The sequence below is a fragment of the Rhinoderma darwinii genome, chromosome 7 (assembly GCF_050947455.1).
Source record: "Rhinoderma darwinii isolate aRhiDar2 chromosome 7, aRhiDar2.hap1, whole genome shotgun sequence".
NCBI lineage: Eukaryota > Metazoa > Chordata > Amphibia > Anura > Rhinodermatidae > Rhinoderma > Rhinoderma darwinii.
The window spans coordinates 100,723,900-100,739,960 of record NC_134693.1 but is presented as its reverse complement, the minus strand read 5'-3'; the positions used below and the strand labels follow the sequence as shown (position 1 = coordinate 100,739,960).

At 44.2% G+C, this 16,061-nt stretch overlaps 1 protein-coding gene across 2 annotated transcripts in view; it reads right to left on the bottom strand.

The window, feature by feature from the left end:
• Nucleotides 1-16,061, bottom strand: part of CENPP (centromere protein P) — a 392,723-nt gene that overhangs the window by 317,918 nt on the left and 58,744 nt on the right. For both annotated transcript variants that reach the window (XM_075833729.1, XM_075833730.1), the window contains exons 5-6: nucleotides 12,335-12,414; nucleotides 640-736 (exon numbers count right to left, since the gene is read on the bottom strand). In XM_075833729.1, the coding sequence (XP_075689844.1) occupies nucleotides 640-736; nucleotides 12,335-12,414 (177 nt within the window). The remainder of the gene's footprint in view (nucleotides 1-639; nucleotides 737-12,334; nucleotides 12,415-16,061) is intronic.

Sequence of the window (16,061 nt, the reverse complement as noted above, 5' to 3'; positions counted from 1 at the left end):
CAATAGTCCCAATATGACCAGACTCAGGCCCCATGCACACGACCGTAAAAATTGTCCGTAATTGCGGACCGTATTATGGACCCATTCAGTTCTATTGGCCGCGGACACCGTTCAGTATCGCTGCGGATGGGTGTCCGTGCCATAGAAATATTCAGAAAATGGTAGAACATGCCCGTTCTTTCATATCTTACAGGCCGTGCTCCCATATTTCGTATGAAAACACGGCCTGAAAATGCGTACGGCCGGCCATGCCCGCAATTGTGGGCCGTGATTATGGGCACAGCCATGTGCATGGGTCTTAAACCTGTATATGGGAGAATCAAGGCCTTCTACCTTCTCCTACCTTTATGAATGCATTCAAGAATTCTACTAGCTTTCTCGGGTACTTGAAATAAGCAAAGTCACCATGGCTGCCATTGTGCCACAAACACATTATCTTTATATTGTATTCTTTCTCCAAATAATCATTATATTACATTTACTTTAAATTGAAGTTTCTATTCAGCTTTGGCCATTTTTAAGCATATCTGTTCCATTCTTTATATACTTTATCTGGCTCACATAAGACTTGCTAGAAGCGGTCAAAATGGGAAACACCCAAACATACCTTACAACATTTACAGGAAAAATGTGTCTTACCTTGAACTGAGAAAATGTACTCTGGCGATATTCACACCACTCTGTAAAAGTAGAAAGAGTGCGGAAAAAGCCCAGCAGATTCAGTGATTCATGTGTCCTAAAAAATATTGGTTATAAAAAAAAACAAAAGTAAACCTCTTTTTCGTACAAATAAAATCAACCCAATGTGCTCAGTTACATATAAACACTCCTATATGATAGTTCAGAACAAAGGACCACATGTTTTGATACATAGAACAAGGTCCATTTATACAGGATAGCTACTACCACATGTCATAAGTGTCCCAATATTTTACTATTAATCAACAGATTTACCCTATCACTACCAAGGGTCATTGATGTGCCCGTGTCCAGGTCAAATTTATGATTTCTGATATGCCCTTCTTTAAACAATAATCTCTTTGCAACGACTTTGAATACCAAAACTATTATTTTTTTTTAACCCCTTAGTGACCAGCCCATTTTAGGCCCTAATGACCAAGCTATTTTATTCGTTTTTCTATAGTCGCATTCAAAGAGCTCTAACTTTTTATTTTTTCGTCTACATAGCTGTATGAGGACCTGTTTTTTGCGGGATTAGTTGTAATTTTTTAATAGCACCATTTTAGGGTACATATAATTTTTTTATTAACTTTTATTAACTTTTGGGGGGGGGGGGGATTATAAAAAAACCCTGAAATTCCACCATTGTTCTATGCGTTTTTAAATTGACGCCGTTCCCTATGCGACGTAAATAACATGTTACCTTTATTCTATGGGTCGGTACGATTACGGCGATACCACATATGTAGAGGTTTTTTATGTTTTACGACTTTTGCACAATCAAAACACTTTTGAACTAAAATTATTTGTTTTTGCATCGTCGCTTTCCAAGAGCCGTAAGTTTTTTATTTTTCCATCAATGTAGTGATTTTTTGGGCTTGTTTTCTGCGGGACGAGACGTAGTTTTGATTGGTACTGTTTTGGGGTGCATGGGACTTATTGATTCATTTTTATTATGACTTTTTTGGGGGGCAATGGAAAAAAACTTGCAATGTCGCCATTGTTTTTTGCGTTTTTTTTAGTGTTTTTTTTACGGTGTTCACCGTGCGATTTAAATTACATATTAACTTTATTAATGGAGTCATTATGGTTGCAGCGATACCATATATGTGTACTTTTATTTATTTTTTACACTTTTACTAAATAAAACCACTTTTTATGGAAAAAAAAATGGATTTATTTTTTTACTGTAATTTTTATTAATAATCTTTATTTCACATTTATTATTTATTTCATTAGTCCCACTAGGGGACTTTACTGTGCGATCTTCAGATCGCTGCTATAATGCTTTGGTATACTTCGTATACCAGAGCATTATTGCCTGTCAGTGTAAATCTGACAGCCAATCTGTTAGGACGTGCCTCCGGCGCGTCCTAACAGGCATATGTCCAGGGCAGACCTGGGGGCTTTTATCAAGCCCCCGGCTGCCATGATACCCCATCGGAGACCAGTGATTGCATTTTCGGGCCGCCGATGGGTAACAGAGCGAGCTCACTCCCTCTGTAAACAAGTTAAATGCTGCGGTCGCTATTGACGGCGGCATTTAACGGGTTAAATGGCCGCGATCGAAGTAAACTTCGATCGCGGGCGTTGGAGCAGGAGCTCAGCTGTCATCAGACAGCTGAGCCCCGGCTCCAGCCTGCACGGGAGACCCGTGCAGGACTTAGACTAGGCTCACGTGAAAAGGCGTCAGCCTAGCCTAAGGCCCCTTAGTGACGAACGTGAAAAGGCGTATTGTTGGTCACTAAGGGGTTAAACTCGTTTTATTGAACGTCAAGCTTGCAACAAAGAATTTACAATGTTTAAGGCATATCATACATCAACGAATCAGAATGATTACATGTTAGTCAGGTCCATTTGAACAACACAAATTACATTTCAGGTATTATATCCGACCCACACGTCGGCAACTCATTTAGAGGACAACAGGCAATTGAATTCCATATATACGTACACTTACAAGAAAGATGCAAAAAGAGTATTACACAGTATTCAAGTACATTATTCAAACATATCTCACTCCCTTCCCTCCCTCGACAATCTATGTGAGAGAGAGTGCATAGTATTTCCTGGGTCCAATGTCTCAGGTGAGGATAGCCACCCATCCCAAATCTTCCAAAACTTATGGTCACATTTCCTATTTCTATAAAACACTCTCTCAAACGGGATGACTTGATTAACCAGAGATTTCCATTGTGTAAGCGTGGGGGGCCTGTCCGCCATCCATCTCAAGGCTATAGCTTTCCTAGCTAGGAACAAAGTTTCCCTAATAAATACCTGATTGTGGAATGGCCAATTCTCCTCCCGCAACAGTCCCAGCAAACAAATTTCCAGTGTCTTTGGTATAGGCACCGTTACAATACCATTCAAGACCTCGAGTACCCCATCCCAGAAGGAGCGAATACACTGACAGCTCCAGATAAGATGTATGAAGTTTGCCCCTGAGGAGTGACATCTATGACATTCTGTATGAGGCATCCTACCCATATGGTACAGACTAGTTGGTGTAATATAACACTGGTGTATTATATACAGTTGGGTCAGTCCATTATTAACGGAAGGAGATACCAATAAATGAGATTCCAGGGCCTCTGACCAATCTTCCCCGGACAAATCTGGGATAACTGTCTGCCAGGCCGACTGTACAGGGAGTGTACTCGACTCAGTTTTTACATTCAAGAGGTGGGTGTATATTGCCGAAATAATACCCTTGGGTCCCCGTGTCTTCAGAACTCCAATCAATGGGAACTTCGAAAGAGACGGGGACTGTGACCTGAATTGCGAGGCCAACGGATGTCGGAGCTGTAAGTACCTGAAGAACTGGGTACGATGTAAATTATAGCCCTCCATCATCTGAACGAATGATAACAACACATTGTCTTTATAAATATCCCCAAAACACAGAACTCCCTTGGACTTCCAAAACTCAGACCCCTCCAATGTGTGTAAGTGCGGGAACATGGGATTTCCCCACAACAGTGTCCCCTCCTCCAGATCCCCAAATCCACACAGCAGCTTAGCTGCCTACCACAACTGATGTGCCAGTCTGTGAAGTAGAAGCAGTTTCCCTCTGAACAGAGTGGGGTTCTCCAGCACAGGCCCCAGGACAGATACCCCCAGCACCTGACCTAAAGCATAATCGGGGAAGGATTCAGTGCCCTGATCAAGCCATTCCTTCAAATAACGCAGTTGACGACTCAAAAAGTAAATATAAAAATCAGGCAGTGCCATTCCCCCCCTGACCTTCGGGCGCTGTAGCTTGACCAAAGCAAGTTTCCTACGAGATTTCCCCCAAACAAAACTAGCCATCAAGGAGTGCAGCCTATCAAAAAAGGATCTCGGGATAGGACCATTTGCGTGCTCCAGTAAGTATAATCCCTTTGGTAACAGGATCATCTTCACCAAGTTTACCCTTCCCACCACTGACAACGGCAACGTTTTCCATGCTTTAAATTTCTCAAAGAAAAGACTCTCCAATGGGTATATATTCTCATCATGAGACTCCTCAGGAAGTTTTGTAATGTATATGCCCAGATATTTAAAGCTAGTAACCACCGGCAGATTATAATACACATCTGGCCAGTCCACCTCCCACAAAAGGCATCAGCCGACTTAGCCCAGTTGATCAGAAGACCAGAGTAGCAGCCAAAACTGTTCACAATATCAATAGCCCGTGGAAGAGTATTATGAACCTCAGACATGTAGAGAACTAAATCATCTGCATACAGGCCTATCCTGCTTTCAATATTACCAATTAGAACTCCCTGAAATATGTGATCCTGACGGATGTGAATGGCAAGAGGTTCTGTGGCTAAAGCAAAGAGAAGAGGGGATAACGGACAGACTTGTCTGGTGCCCCGACTTAGGTCAAAAAAGGCAGTACCCATACCATTAACCAAGAGGTTTACCCTGGGGTGCTTATATAAAATGGATATCCATTTGGAGAATCCAGATCCAAATCCAAATTTAGACAATACCGCTTGCAGATACCTCCACTCCATGGAGTCAAAGGCCTTGGCCGTATCAAGAGACGCCAACGCCCATTGTTTATGTAAATTTCCCCCTACATGTGAAACCGCCTGGACCCTGCGAATATGTCCCGAAGTGGATCTCCCAGGAATAAAGCCGGATTGATCCTCATGTATTAATGAGGTGATAATAGGATTAAGTCGATTTGCCAATATTTTAGTCAGAATCTTATACTCTAAATTGAGTAAGGAGATAGGTCTATATCAGGGGTCTCAAACTCGGCCGGGTAAGTGGGCCGCATATAGAAAAAATGGGAAGTTGACGGGCCGCATTACTTTCAAATTTGATACAATACAAAATTATTGTTAATCAATTAGTTATTTGAACTACTATAACACTATTACTATAATAATAATACTGCATTACTATAATAATAGCGCTAGGTTTAAAATTTGAGATATTTCTCCACGTGCTTATTTCAACAATCCAGCTTTCCAGTTTAAGTGTCGCTAAATGCAGTCCGGCGGCTCAGTTAGCACACATGTCAAGATTGGGCAGCCCCTTTTTAGATAGTGCCGCAGTGCCCTCTGTGGATGCTGCCGCAGTGCCCTCTGTGGATGCTGCCGCAGTGCCCTCTGTGGATAATGCAACACACCCCTAGATAAGGCCACAGTGCCCTCTGTAGATAAGGCCACAGTGCCCTCTGTAGATAAGGCCACAGTGCCCTCTGTAGATAAGGCCACAGTGCCCTCTGTAGATAAGGCCACAGTGCCCTCTGTAGATAAGGCCACAGTGCCCTCTGTAGATAATGCAACACACCCCTAAATAATGCCAGTGTCCTCTTCAGATACTGTCACACACCCACTTGTAGATAACGCCACAGTGCCCTCTGTAGAGGCTGCCACAGTGCCCTCTGTAGAGGCTGCCACAGTGCCCTCTGTAGAGGCTGCCAAAGTGCCCTCTGTAGAGGCTGCCAAAGTGCCCTCTGTAGAGGCTGCCAAAGTGCTCTCTGTAGAGGCTGCCAAAGTGCCCTCTGTAGAGGCTGCCAAAGTGCCCTCTGTAGAGGCTGCCAAAGTGCCCTCTGTAGAGGCTGCCCCAGTGCCCTCTGTAGAGGCTGCCCCAGTGCCCTCTGTAGAGCCTGCCCCAGTGCCCTCTGTAGAGGCTGCCCCAGTGCCCTCTGTAGAGGCTGCCCCAGTGATGTCAGGGGCTTGCCCAGAGCTGGAGTCCCAGGCAGAGCGCTAGTAGGCTCTTCCTGGGACTCCAGCTGTGCTCCTGACATCACTGGGACTCCTGCTCTGGGGAAGCCCCTGACATCATTGTCGATGTATGAACAGCGATGTCAGAGGCTTCCCCAGAGTCCCGGAGCAGAGCCGATAATAGCGCTCTGCCCGGGACTCCGCTCTGGGCAAGACCCTGACACACTGTCCATATATGGGCAGCGATGTCAGGGAATTACACAGAGTCCCGGAGCAGAGCCGACACCAGCGCTCTGCTCGGGACGCCGGCTCTGGGGAAGCCCCAGACATCGCTGTTCATGTGTGGACAGCGATGTCAGGGAATTCCACAGAGTCCAGGAGCAGAGCCGACACCAGCGCTCTGATCCGCTCTGGGCAAGACCCTGACACACTGTCCATATATGGGCAGCGATATCAGGGAATTCCACAGAGTCACGGAGCAGAGCCGACACCAGCGCTCTGCTCGGGACGCCGGCTCTGGGGAAGCCCCAGACATCGCTGTTCATATGTGGACAGCGATGTCAGGGAATTCCAGAGTCTCGGAGCAGAGCCGATACTAGCGGCTCTGTGTCCCGCGGGCCACAGATGACAGCCCCAGGGGCCGCGTGCTTGAGACCCCTGGTCTATATGATCCACACTCCATGGGATTTTTGTCAGGTTTCAGCAAAATTATAATAGTAGCCTCGTACAAGCAAGTGGGCAAGACTCCCCTCTCAAAGGCTGCCGCATACATTTGAAGCAATTCGGGACCAATAATCTCCAAATATCTGGAATAGACCTCCAAAGGAAGCCCATCAGGCCCAGGCGATTTCCCACTAGCTAAATCCTGTACAGCCGTCTGTAATTCTTCCAGAGTAAGAGCCTCATCCAAGCGATCTCTATGTTCCCCCGATAACTGTGGGAAGACGAGCCCCTCCAAATATTCAATCAATGACTCATCTGAGTACTCACACTGGGATGTATATAAGTCAATATAAAATCGGCGGAACCTATCACTAATTTGTTCAGCATCACTAAGTTTTTGTCGTCCCTCATCCAGAATATGCAGAATGGCAGGAGATGACTGATTAGAATGCACTATATGCGACAGCAATCTTCCAGACTGGTTACTCAATTCAAAGGCATTTTGCCTGAGAAAAAACAACTTCCTATCTCCCTTCTCCTTAATATGTAGCAGATATAATCTGCCCGCCAGCTGCCAGCGTAATCTATTCTCCTCAGAAGGCTCATCTGTGAACGCCCTTTCCAGGTCTTTGCAAGTCATGGCCAGTTTATCCTCCTCTGCCCGTGACGTTTTTTTAATGAAAGAAATAGTGGACCTCAGACACCCCCTTAAATATGCCTTAAACGTATCCCACTTGAGCAAAGTGTCAGTCTCCTCACCATGAATGTCATAAAATTGAGTTAACTGGTCAGGAATGCGGTCATTGGGCCCAATCAGGGACAGCCAAAATGGATGAACTCTCCAATTCAGTTTACTAGCTTGTCGATCACACAAACAAAATGTCGCCCGCAGGGGCGCATGATCCGAAGCGCTAGGAGGAGCGTAGTCAATATCAGACACCCTAGGGCCTAAAGAGGTTGAGCCAAACATATAGTCAATTCTGGATAACGCCCCCCTAGCAGGAGTAAAGCATGAGAACTCTAAAGATTGGGGATGTTTCAGTCTCCACAACTCCACCCATCCCATCTCATCTGCCAATCGTTGCAAGTTCGAAGATGAGTTCAGCTCCCCATCACCGTTCTGGGATATAAATTTATCAAGAGTCGGATTCAGTAAAAGATTAAAATCTCCCATACACAGTACCTTAGCGTCAGGGTAATTAGAAACAAAATTAATTGCTAACTGTAGAATTGGCAGGCGGGTTATATACCCCCATGATCACAAAGGACACACAATTAAGATATGCATGGACAAAGACATATCTACCCTCCGTGTCCTTCACCGTCTTGGTCACGCTCCATCTCACTGACCGGTGGACTAGTATAGAAACCCCTCGAGAGTATGACGTATGCCACGAGTGCTCCGCCCATTGAACCCAGGGTTTGTTTAAACGATTAAAGGAAGGGTGTCGCGAAAATTTTTTTTTTTATATCAATTTGCTTTTAGTGTTTTATTAAAATGCTACCGCAGCATGTCATGCCTGGTAGTCAGCAAGTCATACCTGGTAGTCACTGCTGTTGTGATTTTCTCTCTGTTATCAGTCAGGAGAAGATTTCCCATGATTCAGAGCGGTGTATACAGAGGATATATATATATATATATATATATATTCACACACACTTGTACATTCTCTCCTGTTTTACACTATTTTCTGGGAATTTGCAGAAAACGCAGCGTGTGACTGCAGTGTAAGGTAGAATCGTTGATCTGCAGCTGAAGATTTTGTGGAGGAATTTTCCTATTCACACCTGAGCGCCCGTATATAGGGGCATTTTTTCTTCTAAGTGTGCTTCATTTCAAAACCATGAGGAAAAGGATTCCCAAGATGAATTCACTCGATGCGGTTATGGCTCCAGAGGCAAGCACAGTGTGACTAAGCCTGAAAGGGTACAAGTAACTACAAGCTACAAAGTTAAGTTGTGCTAGCGATACTGCACAACTCACGAAGGTGAGCTCTATTCCATCTGATACCAATTGTATTTTTTTTTTATCTGAACGTTATCACCTTAGAGGAGCGCGTTCTCTCTTTTTTTGTCTTTTCACATCCAATTTTTATTGAAATACGCTGTACAAATTATGCGAAAATTATAGTTGCTACATCAACAAAATATTAAATATGGCGCCAGACTAGGGATGCACGATGCAGCGAGACTTCAATACTGTTTTGATACTCTGCATCCCCAAACGGTTCGATACCGTTATTTCATGTATTTCGATACTTTCGATAGCTCAGTATAGTAACACATGAATGTATGAGAGCAGGGCTGCGACTGTGTGATAGTCATTGCCGTGCTCCTGAGTCCTGATAACAAGTGCGCGGGGTCAGGATGATGCGATGCGGCCGGCGCTGCACTAATGAGGGGCGGCACTGAAAATAGAACATGGCGGGCGCACTGCAAAACACCCCCCATGTTCTGTCTCCAGTGCCTGAACCACCATTCAGTACAGCGCCGGCGGCATAATCTCATGCTGACCGCAAACGCACTTCCGGTCAGGAGCAGGGCAATGACTGTATTACACAGCCGCAGCCCCGCTGGTGGAGATCAGTGAAGCCTCTCATCTCCGCCGTTATTCCCGTGAATGCTGCGATCAGAGCGGACTGCAGCATTCAGAGGAAAATGAGAAGTGTGGATGCCCCTTGGATCGCGTCACAGGGAATTCCTGTGACGCGATTGAGGGACATACCATATATGGACAGACAGTCCAGGGTCCATTGGAGGACCCCAGGGCTGTCCTACCATATTTCCTGTTGTTAGGGGATACTTAGGTATGTCCTAACAACTGCCTGTGTACTATCAGTACACAGGCTAATGTACTGTAATATAGATATACGCCAGTACATTAAAGGTTAAAAATAAAGTAAAAACAAAGTAATGTTAAATTTAAAAAAAAATACACATACACCTTTTTTACAATAAGGGCTCATTCACACGACAGGGTCCCGCCCGAGTGTCGGCCGATAAAATCGGCCGTTTTTCCCGGCCGGTTTGCATTAAGTTTTGCATCCGTTCCGGGCCGGGCATATCTGGACAGTGACATTAGGGGCAACTCCTGAAGGGGAATCCCCATGTGTTCGGGGATTCCGCTTCAGGAGTTTCCCCTGATGTCACTGCTCAGATATGGACAGAGACATCAAGCGCTCTGTCCAGGAGTGGAATTCCCGAACACACGGGGATTCCGCTCCTTCAGGGAGCTAAAGTGGGGCTAGCACATAGCAGAGCACGGAGATACCTCCCTACTCTGCTATAGTGGCGTCGCTGCAATAGTAGCAGCCGCAGCAGCTGCTAGCAGCGCCATCGAAGGTGTCGCTGGGCCAGGGCGCTTTTAAAACAAGCAGGGAAAGGGAGCCAGCGCAGTGCTCCCTTCCACCGGCTGTACACCCCGGCCCTGCCACACAGTGTATCTCCAGCGTAGCCATTCGTCCGAATGGCATCAACTCCTCCTCCTCACATGCACTCTGCGCTGTGAGGAGGGAGCGAGCGACGGAATACATGGCCATCACTCGGGACACATTCCGGCGATGGCCGTGTATTACCCGGCCCCATAGACTTCTATGGGAGCCGGGCGGCCGGGTAAACGGCCGAAAATAGGACATGTCCCATTTTTTGACGGCCAGGTTTCCCGTGCCGTCAAAAAATCGGTCGTGTGAATAGCCTCATTAGGGGACTATTGTTCCTACAGCAGCCGGGAGACGGCCGATTTATGAACGGCCGTCACCCGGCCGGAAAACGCTGTCATGTGAATAAGGGCTTAACATTAAAATAAGTCTCAATACATAAAATATACACACATTCAGTATTAGCGCGGCCGTAATAACCTGCACAACTATTTTTTTGCATCATTTATGATGTGTACGCTGTAAAAAAATTAAATAAAAACTGCTTTCCATCACTTATTGTGGGGCAAAAGGTGTGATGAATTTAACCTCCATGTGCCTCACATTAATAGTAATTAACCCCATCATGTACCTCACACATTAACCCATTATGACTGAGAAACATGATGGGGTTAATTACTATTAATGTGAGGCACGTGGAGGTTAAATTCATCATCACACCCCGCCCGCGCCTCACATCAGAAAATGGAAGAACTTTTTTTTTTTTTTATTATTACTGTTGGCAAAGTATGGAATTGGTATCGAAATCGCAATACTTAAAAAAGTATCGGTATCGAAGTCCAAATTCTTGTATCGTGACATCCCTACGCCAGACACCAATTTCTTTTGGCGGAGCCAAGAGAGAATTCATCCATATTCATGATCAACAACTAAAGAATAACACCTTTCATACTTTACACCAATGAAGTGCTCTCCCCTTTTTCTCTTCTTGCTATTATAGATAACAAACTACCAATAATTAGAAGAAAATTCATCTATAACAGAGTAATTTATTCCTTGTGGGCATCCCTACATACTGCACAAAGAATATACTGCATTGTGCACTGTGTACTAAGGCACAATATGGCAACAGACACTATTTAAATGTAAAAATTAAAAAGGGGACCTGTCAGATCTGTTTTAGGCTTCGTTCACATCTGTGCTAGGGCTCCGTTCCGACGGAGCCCTGACAGACACAAACGGAAACCATAGGTTTCTGTTTCCATCACCATTGATTTCAATGGTGACGGACTCGGTGCAAATGGTTTCCGTTTGTGTCAGTTTTGCAAGGGTTTCGTCGTTTTGAGCCCTAGTGCAGATCTGAACGAAGCCTAAGTAAACACTTTTATTCCCCATAAATAAAAACAAACCTGGAGTGTATTATTTTCTTTGCATTATTCCATTCCTCTTTTACTCTTCCTGGAAATGCATGATTAAATTAGCAACAGGGTGTTACCATTCCCCTTCCCAAACAGTGTATCTACACACTGACACTGTCCTATCTGTGTAAGGACACACTCTATTGGCAAAATACAGATTTCCAAGAATTTATGCTCCAGAAATTGTATTTCATAGGGAGTATAAGTATTTACTACAACAGAAATGTGAGGAGAGCAGTTATTTCCTCTTAAAAAAATAAATAAATCACTGGCTGGTTCCCCCCAGAAGTCTAACCTATATTGGGTCCACCGCTATAAGGGTCCTTTCACATTGGCCAATATTGGCCGTAAATGTGAGCGCCGATTAACGAGACTCGGAGTCATGATAAGTAAAGGAGTCATGATAAGGAGTCATGATAAGTAAAGTTTGGGGACGAGCGATCGTTACTACGATCGCTCATCCCCATGTATTTCTGTCATGTCGGCAGCACATCTTCCTGTTTACACAGGGAAATGTGCTGCCGACAATGCTAATATTTTGTGTTGCATAAACGATACAAGCAGCCAATGAATGAGCGTTTGCTCGTTCATCAGCGAATTGTTGCCCTGTTTACACTGGGAAATTATTGGGAATAAGTGTTCATATGAACGTTCGTTTGCCCGATCATTGGCCCATGTAAAAGGGCTTTTACGGTCTGTCTTGGCACCTTGCTCTATTGTTCTCATATCACAGCTCCTCCCTTATAGTTTCAAAGATTATTTTCTTATAGAAGTAGGAATGATCTAAACAGAGCAGGTTAGCTAAGGGAAAATCATGGCTTATCCATGACAGGTATGAATAGCAGTCTATACATTGCTGAGAAATAATCAGGACTACCGTGTGTCCTAATTGCACAGAACTTTTTATTGCTCCTCATGCTAAGAAAAGTTATTCAGTCAATAATAGTAGATTAGGAAATACATTTATGCAATGTAATGGGAGGAGAATATCATATGAAGATGCAAACAAATGTAAATAATTTAACCTTACCGGGATACCAGCTTTATTAAATCAGAATTCTCTTCGCAGTCCATCTGGATATTGACATGAATGACCTCGCACCTTTCAGGCTGTTAAATAGCACCAATTATAAAATGTTTATTAATTTTTGAAAAGAGACTGAAAAATACAAATGTATAATGAGATGATCGTAATATAAATGACACAATAAAACGTGTTGGACGCGTGTGATAATCGAATTACAAAATACTGGAGTCAAATATAATAAATATCATACATGGAGATGTAATAAAGCAATCAATATAATGATCAGGTATCAAGAAAAAAAAGCATCAATTTCAACAGTTTTATATAGTTTCTGTCAAAGTTTCAATGTATTCACAGAGGATCAATAAATTAAAACTGAGGAAGCATTGGATACTGGAACAGTCCAGGTATAGTAAATAGTATATAGTAAACATTTTGCCAATTTAAGTCCACATTAAAAATGGATTATTTATTTCCTGTTGATTATTTAGTGCCAACATGCCCCGTGAAGATGTGCAGATTGTTATCCAACACACCAATCTCTGACCCCAGTGGGGCCCAAAACCTAGTTTCCCCATCTAACATACACTAGGAGCATGTGTTTTTTGCTTTTTCTATAGAAGGCTAATAGAATTTGGAAAGGAACCAGAGGAAACCATTGAAAAATTAATAGCTACTTAAAGGAACACCCTCTCATTCAGTATTCACATCCTTATTCCTTATTCATTGTATCCGGTAACTGCTATTGCTAATGTGATCCATGGCCTTGTTTTGTTTCCATGTGACCGTACCTAATATGAATAAAGGAACTTTTACATGGGCAGATAAATTGCTCATAACCAGGTTGAACGATGAAATATAAAGTCGAGTGATGTTCGTTTACTTTCATTTTCACATAGCAATGATCAAGAGGGGTTCATCGTTCGTACCCACTCTCATACACTTTACATTATTGTTGGCAGCACATCCCGTCTACATTTACACAGGGCATTGATCGGGTTCGACCGTTAGTACGAACATCGAATCACATTAAAGGGCTTTTGACTAAAATAACTGACAGCACAAAGAATTTTTTAATCCCCCCCTAACTGAGGCCACAAGCTGCAGGTATCATTGAGGGCAGATATAAACCATCCCCGGGGTCATGCAGGTACTTTGTCATTGCAAACAAAACTAAAAGATCAGATTACAATCTTGACTGCAGGGGTGTTTCAGGAAGGCAGAAATTCCTACATGAACAGATACGTTTACCTCACGCTGTCTAACTATAATTAAAGGCTAGGTAAACCTTTGAAAAGCAATTTATTTTTTAAGAAAAAGGTTAGTGTGATTAGTGCAACCTTATAAATACTTTTTATTCGATATTACCTGCTCCATCAGGTCTGCGGACCTGACGAATTCAGGTAATAGCGAACGATACAGCTGCTCTGTAAAAAGAATACAGAGCAGCTGTATCTCAAAAAGTAAAAATAATTTTTAATAAAAAGTATATATAAAGTTGCACTAACCACACGGACTAAACTTTTTACTAAAAATAAATTGCTTTTCAAAGGTTTACATAACCTTTAAGAGCTTGCAAATTAAGACAGCGATGTACATAGCGCTCCCTCACCCACCCTGACCGGATTTCTACTCATTTTAAAGAATTGATTAGGGAGTTTACCCTTTATGACTTATCGCATATTGATCATCCGGGCAACCAATCCTATACCTCCTTTTCACACACCCACACCTGTCTAGACTATTTTTCGGTATTGTCCCCTCACTCCGCCGACTTCGCTCAGCAACTATTGACCCCATATCTTGGTCAGATCATGCACCAGTCACAGTAGCATTAACGGTGGGTAGACTACCGACCAGATCGTGCCAATGGCGATTGAACGAGTCATTCGTTAAGACCCCTACTCTTAGAGATGAATTACGTGCACAAATTCTATACACATAATGAAGGCTTGGTCTCTTCTATCTCCAGGCTATAGGCTAAAAGAGGACTCTACTGCTAAGCATATAGCGCTCTTCACAAATGTATAGCTAGACTAGAAAATCAACGGAGGATGACCCGGATGTGTCGACCCTGCGGAGACTGATAGAAACCAGAGCTCAGCTCATAGATATTGCTATGAAGAAAGTCGAGAAGTCGCTCCTTTATACTAAACAACGCTACTATGACAAGGGCAATACAGCCCGCACCCTCCTAGCGTGTTTACGGAAACCAAAAAACTACCCAGGATCCGCAGGCTCGTAGAGACAGTATGGGTCTCCTTCAATATCACCCTAATGCTATAGCTACACTTTTTACACAACTTATCCTCTTGTAACCTCCCGAAACTTACTGCGGAAGCGCTTTCCTATTTGAATGCCCGGATCTCCTCTGAGGAGCTTTTGGAAATCCTGAAGGACCTACCTGGTGGTAAAGCCCCCGGCCCGGATGGCTTTACATCCTTTTGGGAGATCCTGGTTCCAAAGACGGTCTCCTTGTTTAACTCCTTTTTACACGGTTCCCCCAGACCTTTTTACATTCGCATATCACCCTAATCCCTAAACCTGGTAAAGACCATGCAGACTGCGCTAATTATACACCTATAGCGCTTTTGAACTCCGACCTTAAAATTTCCACCCGCCTTTTAGCTAACAGGCTTAATGTTTGGCTTCCCTCTTTAATACATAAGGACCAAGTGGGCTTTGTCCCTGTTAGACAAGGAGGTGACAACACCAGAAAGATCCTCGATCTCATTGATGTCCTGAATAAACAAGAAGAATCAGCGGTCCTCCTCAGCCTTGATGCCGAGAAGGCGTTTGATTGCCTAGAGTGGCCATTCAGGTTTGAAGCCATGGGCGCCTATGGGGTTCTCAGGTGCCTTTCTCACAACTCTGCATGGCCTTTACTCCTCCACAACGGCTGTTATAAAGACCTCATTCCACTTCCCCCCGTTCCCTATATGGAATGGTACGTGTCAAGGATGCCCATTATGCCCGCTCCTATTTGTGCTTTGTATTGAGCCTCTAGCAGCCCAAATACGCCAAACTCTAGATCTCAAGGGAGTTCTGGTACAAGATCGTGAGATTAAGGTCTCACTTTTTGCGGATGACGTCCTTTTGACCCTCACGAACCCTCACATCTTCTCACCCAACCTTACAACTATTCTTTATACATACAGGAAATTATCGGGATACAAAACAAACATAGCGAAGACAGAAGCACTCCCTGTTAATGCCCCCTTCACCCTCCTGTTGCTTAACCTCTTCACGCGCTGCTCCGCAATAGTACGTCCTGCAGAGGGGTTAGTTCCCGCATCCAGACGTACTATTGCGGAGTAGTTCCCGGCGCACACTGTCCTAACGGACAGTGTCCGGGAACCGGGAGGTCAGCTGTCCCCGACAGCTGACACTCCAGCCTTGCCGGTCAGCGGACTATCGCCGCTGATTTCGGCAATTAACCCCATAAATGCGGCGACGGATTGCCGTCGCCGCATTTAAGTGGTTTGAAGCACATCGGCAGCCCCCACAAAGTGATTGTGGGGGCTACCGATGCTTGTCACGGCAATCGGAGGTCAATGACCTCCGGGTTGCCATGTACGGAAGCCTCGGAGGAGCAGCCTCCTGCCGGTCCTCCGAGGCTTCCTATCAGTGTGACTGTCACGTCACAATGACAGTTAGAGTACATTACACTACGTGTGTAGTGTAATGTACTCTAGCAGCGATCAAAGCTGCAAGTCTAAGTGTCCCCTAG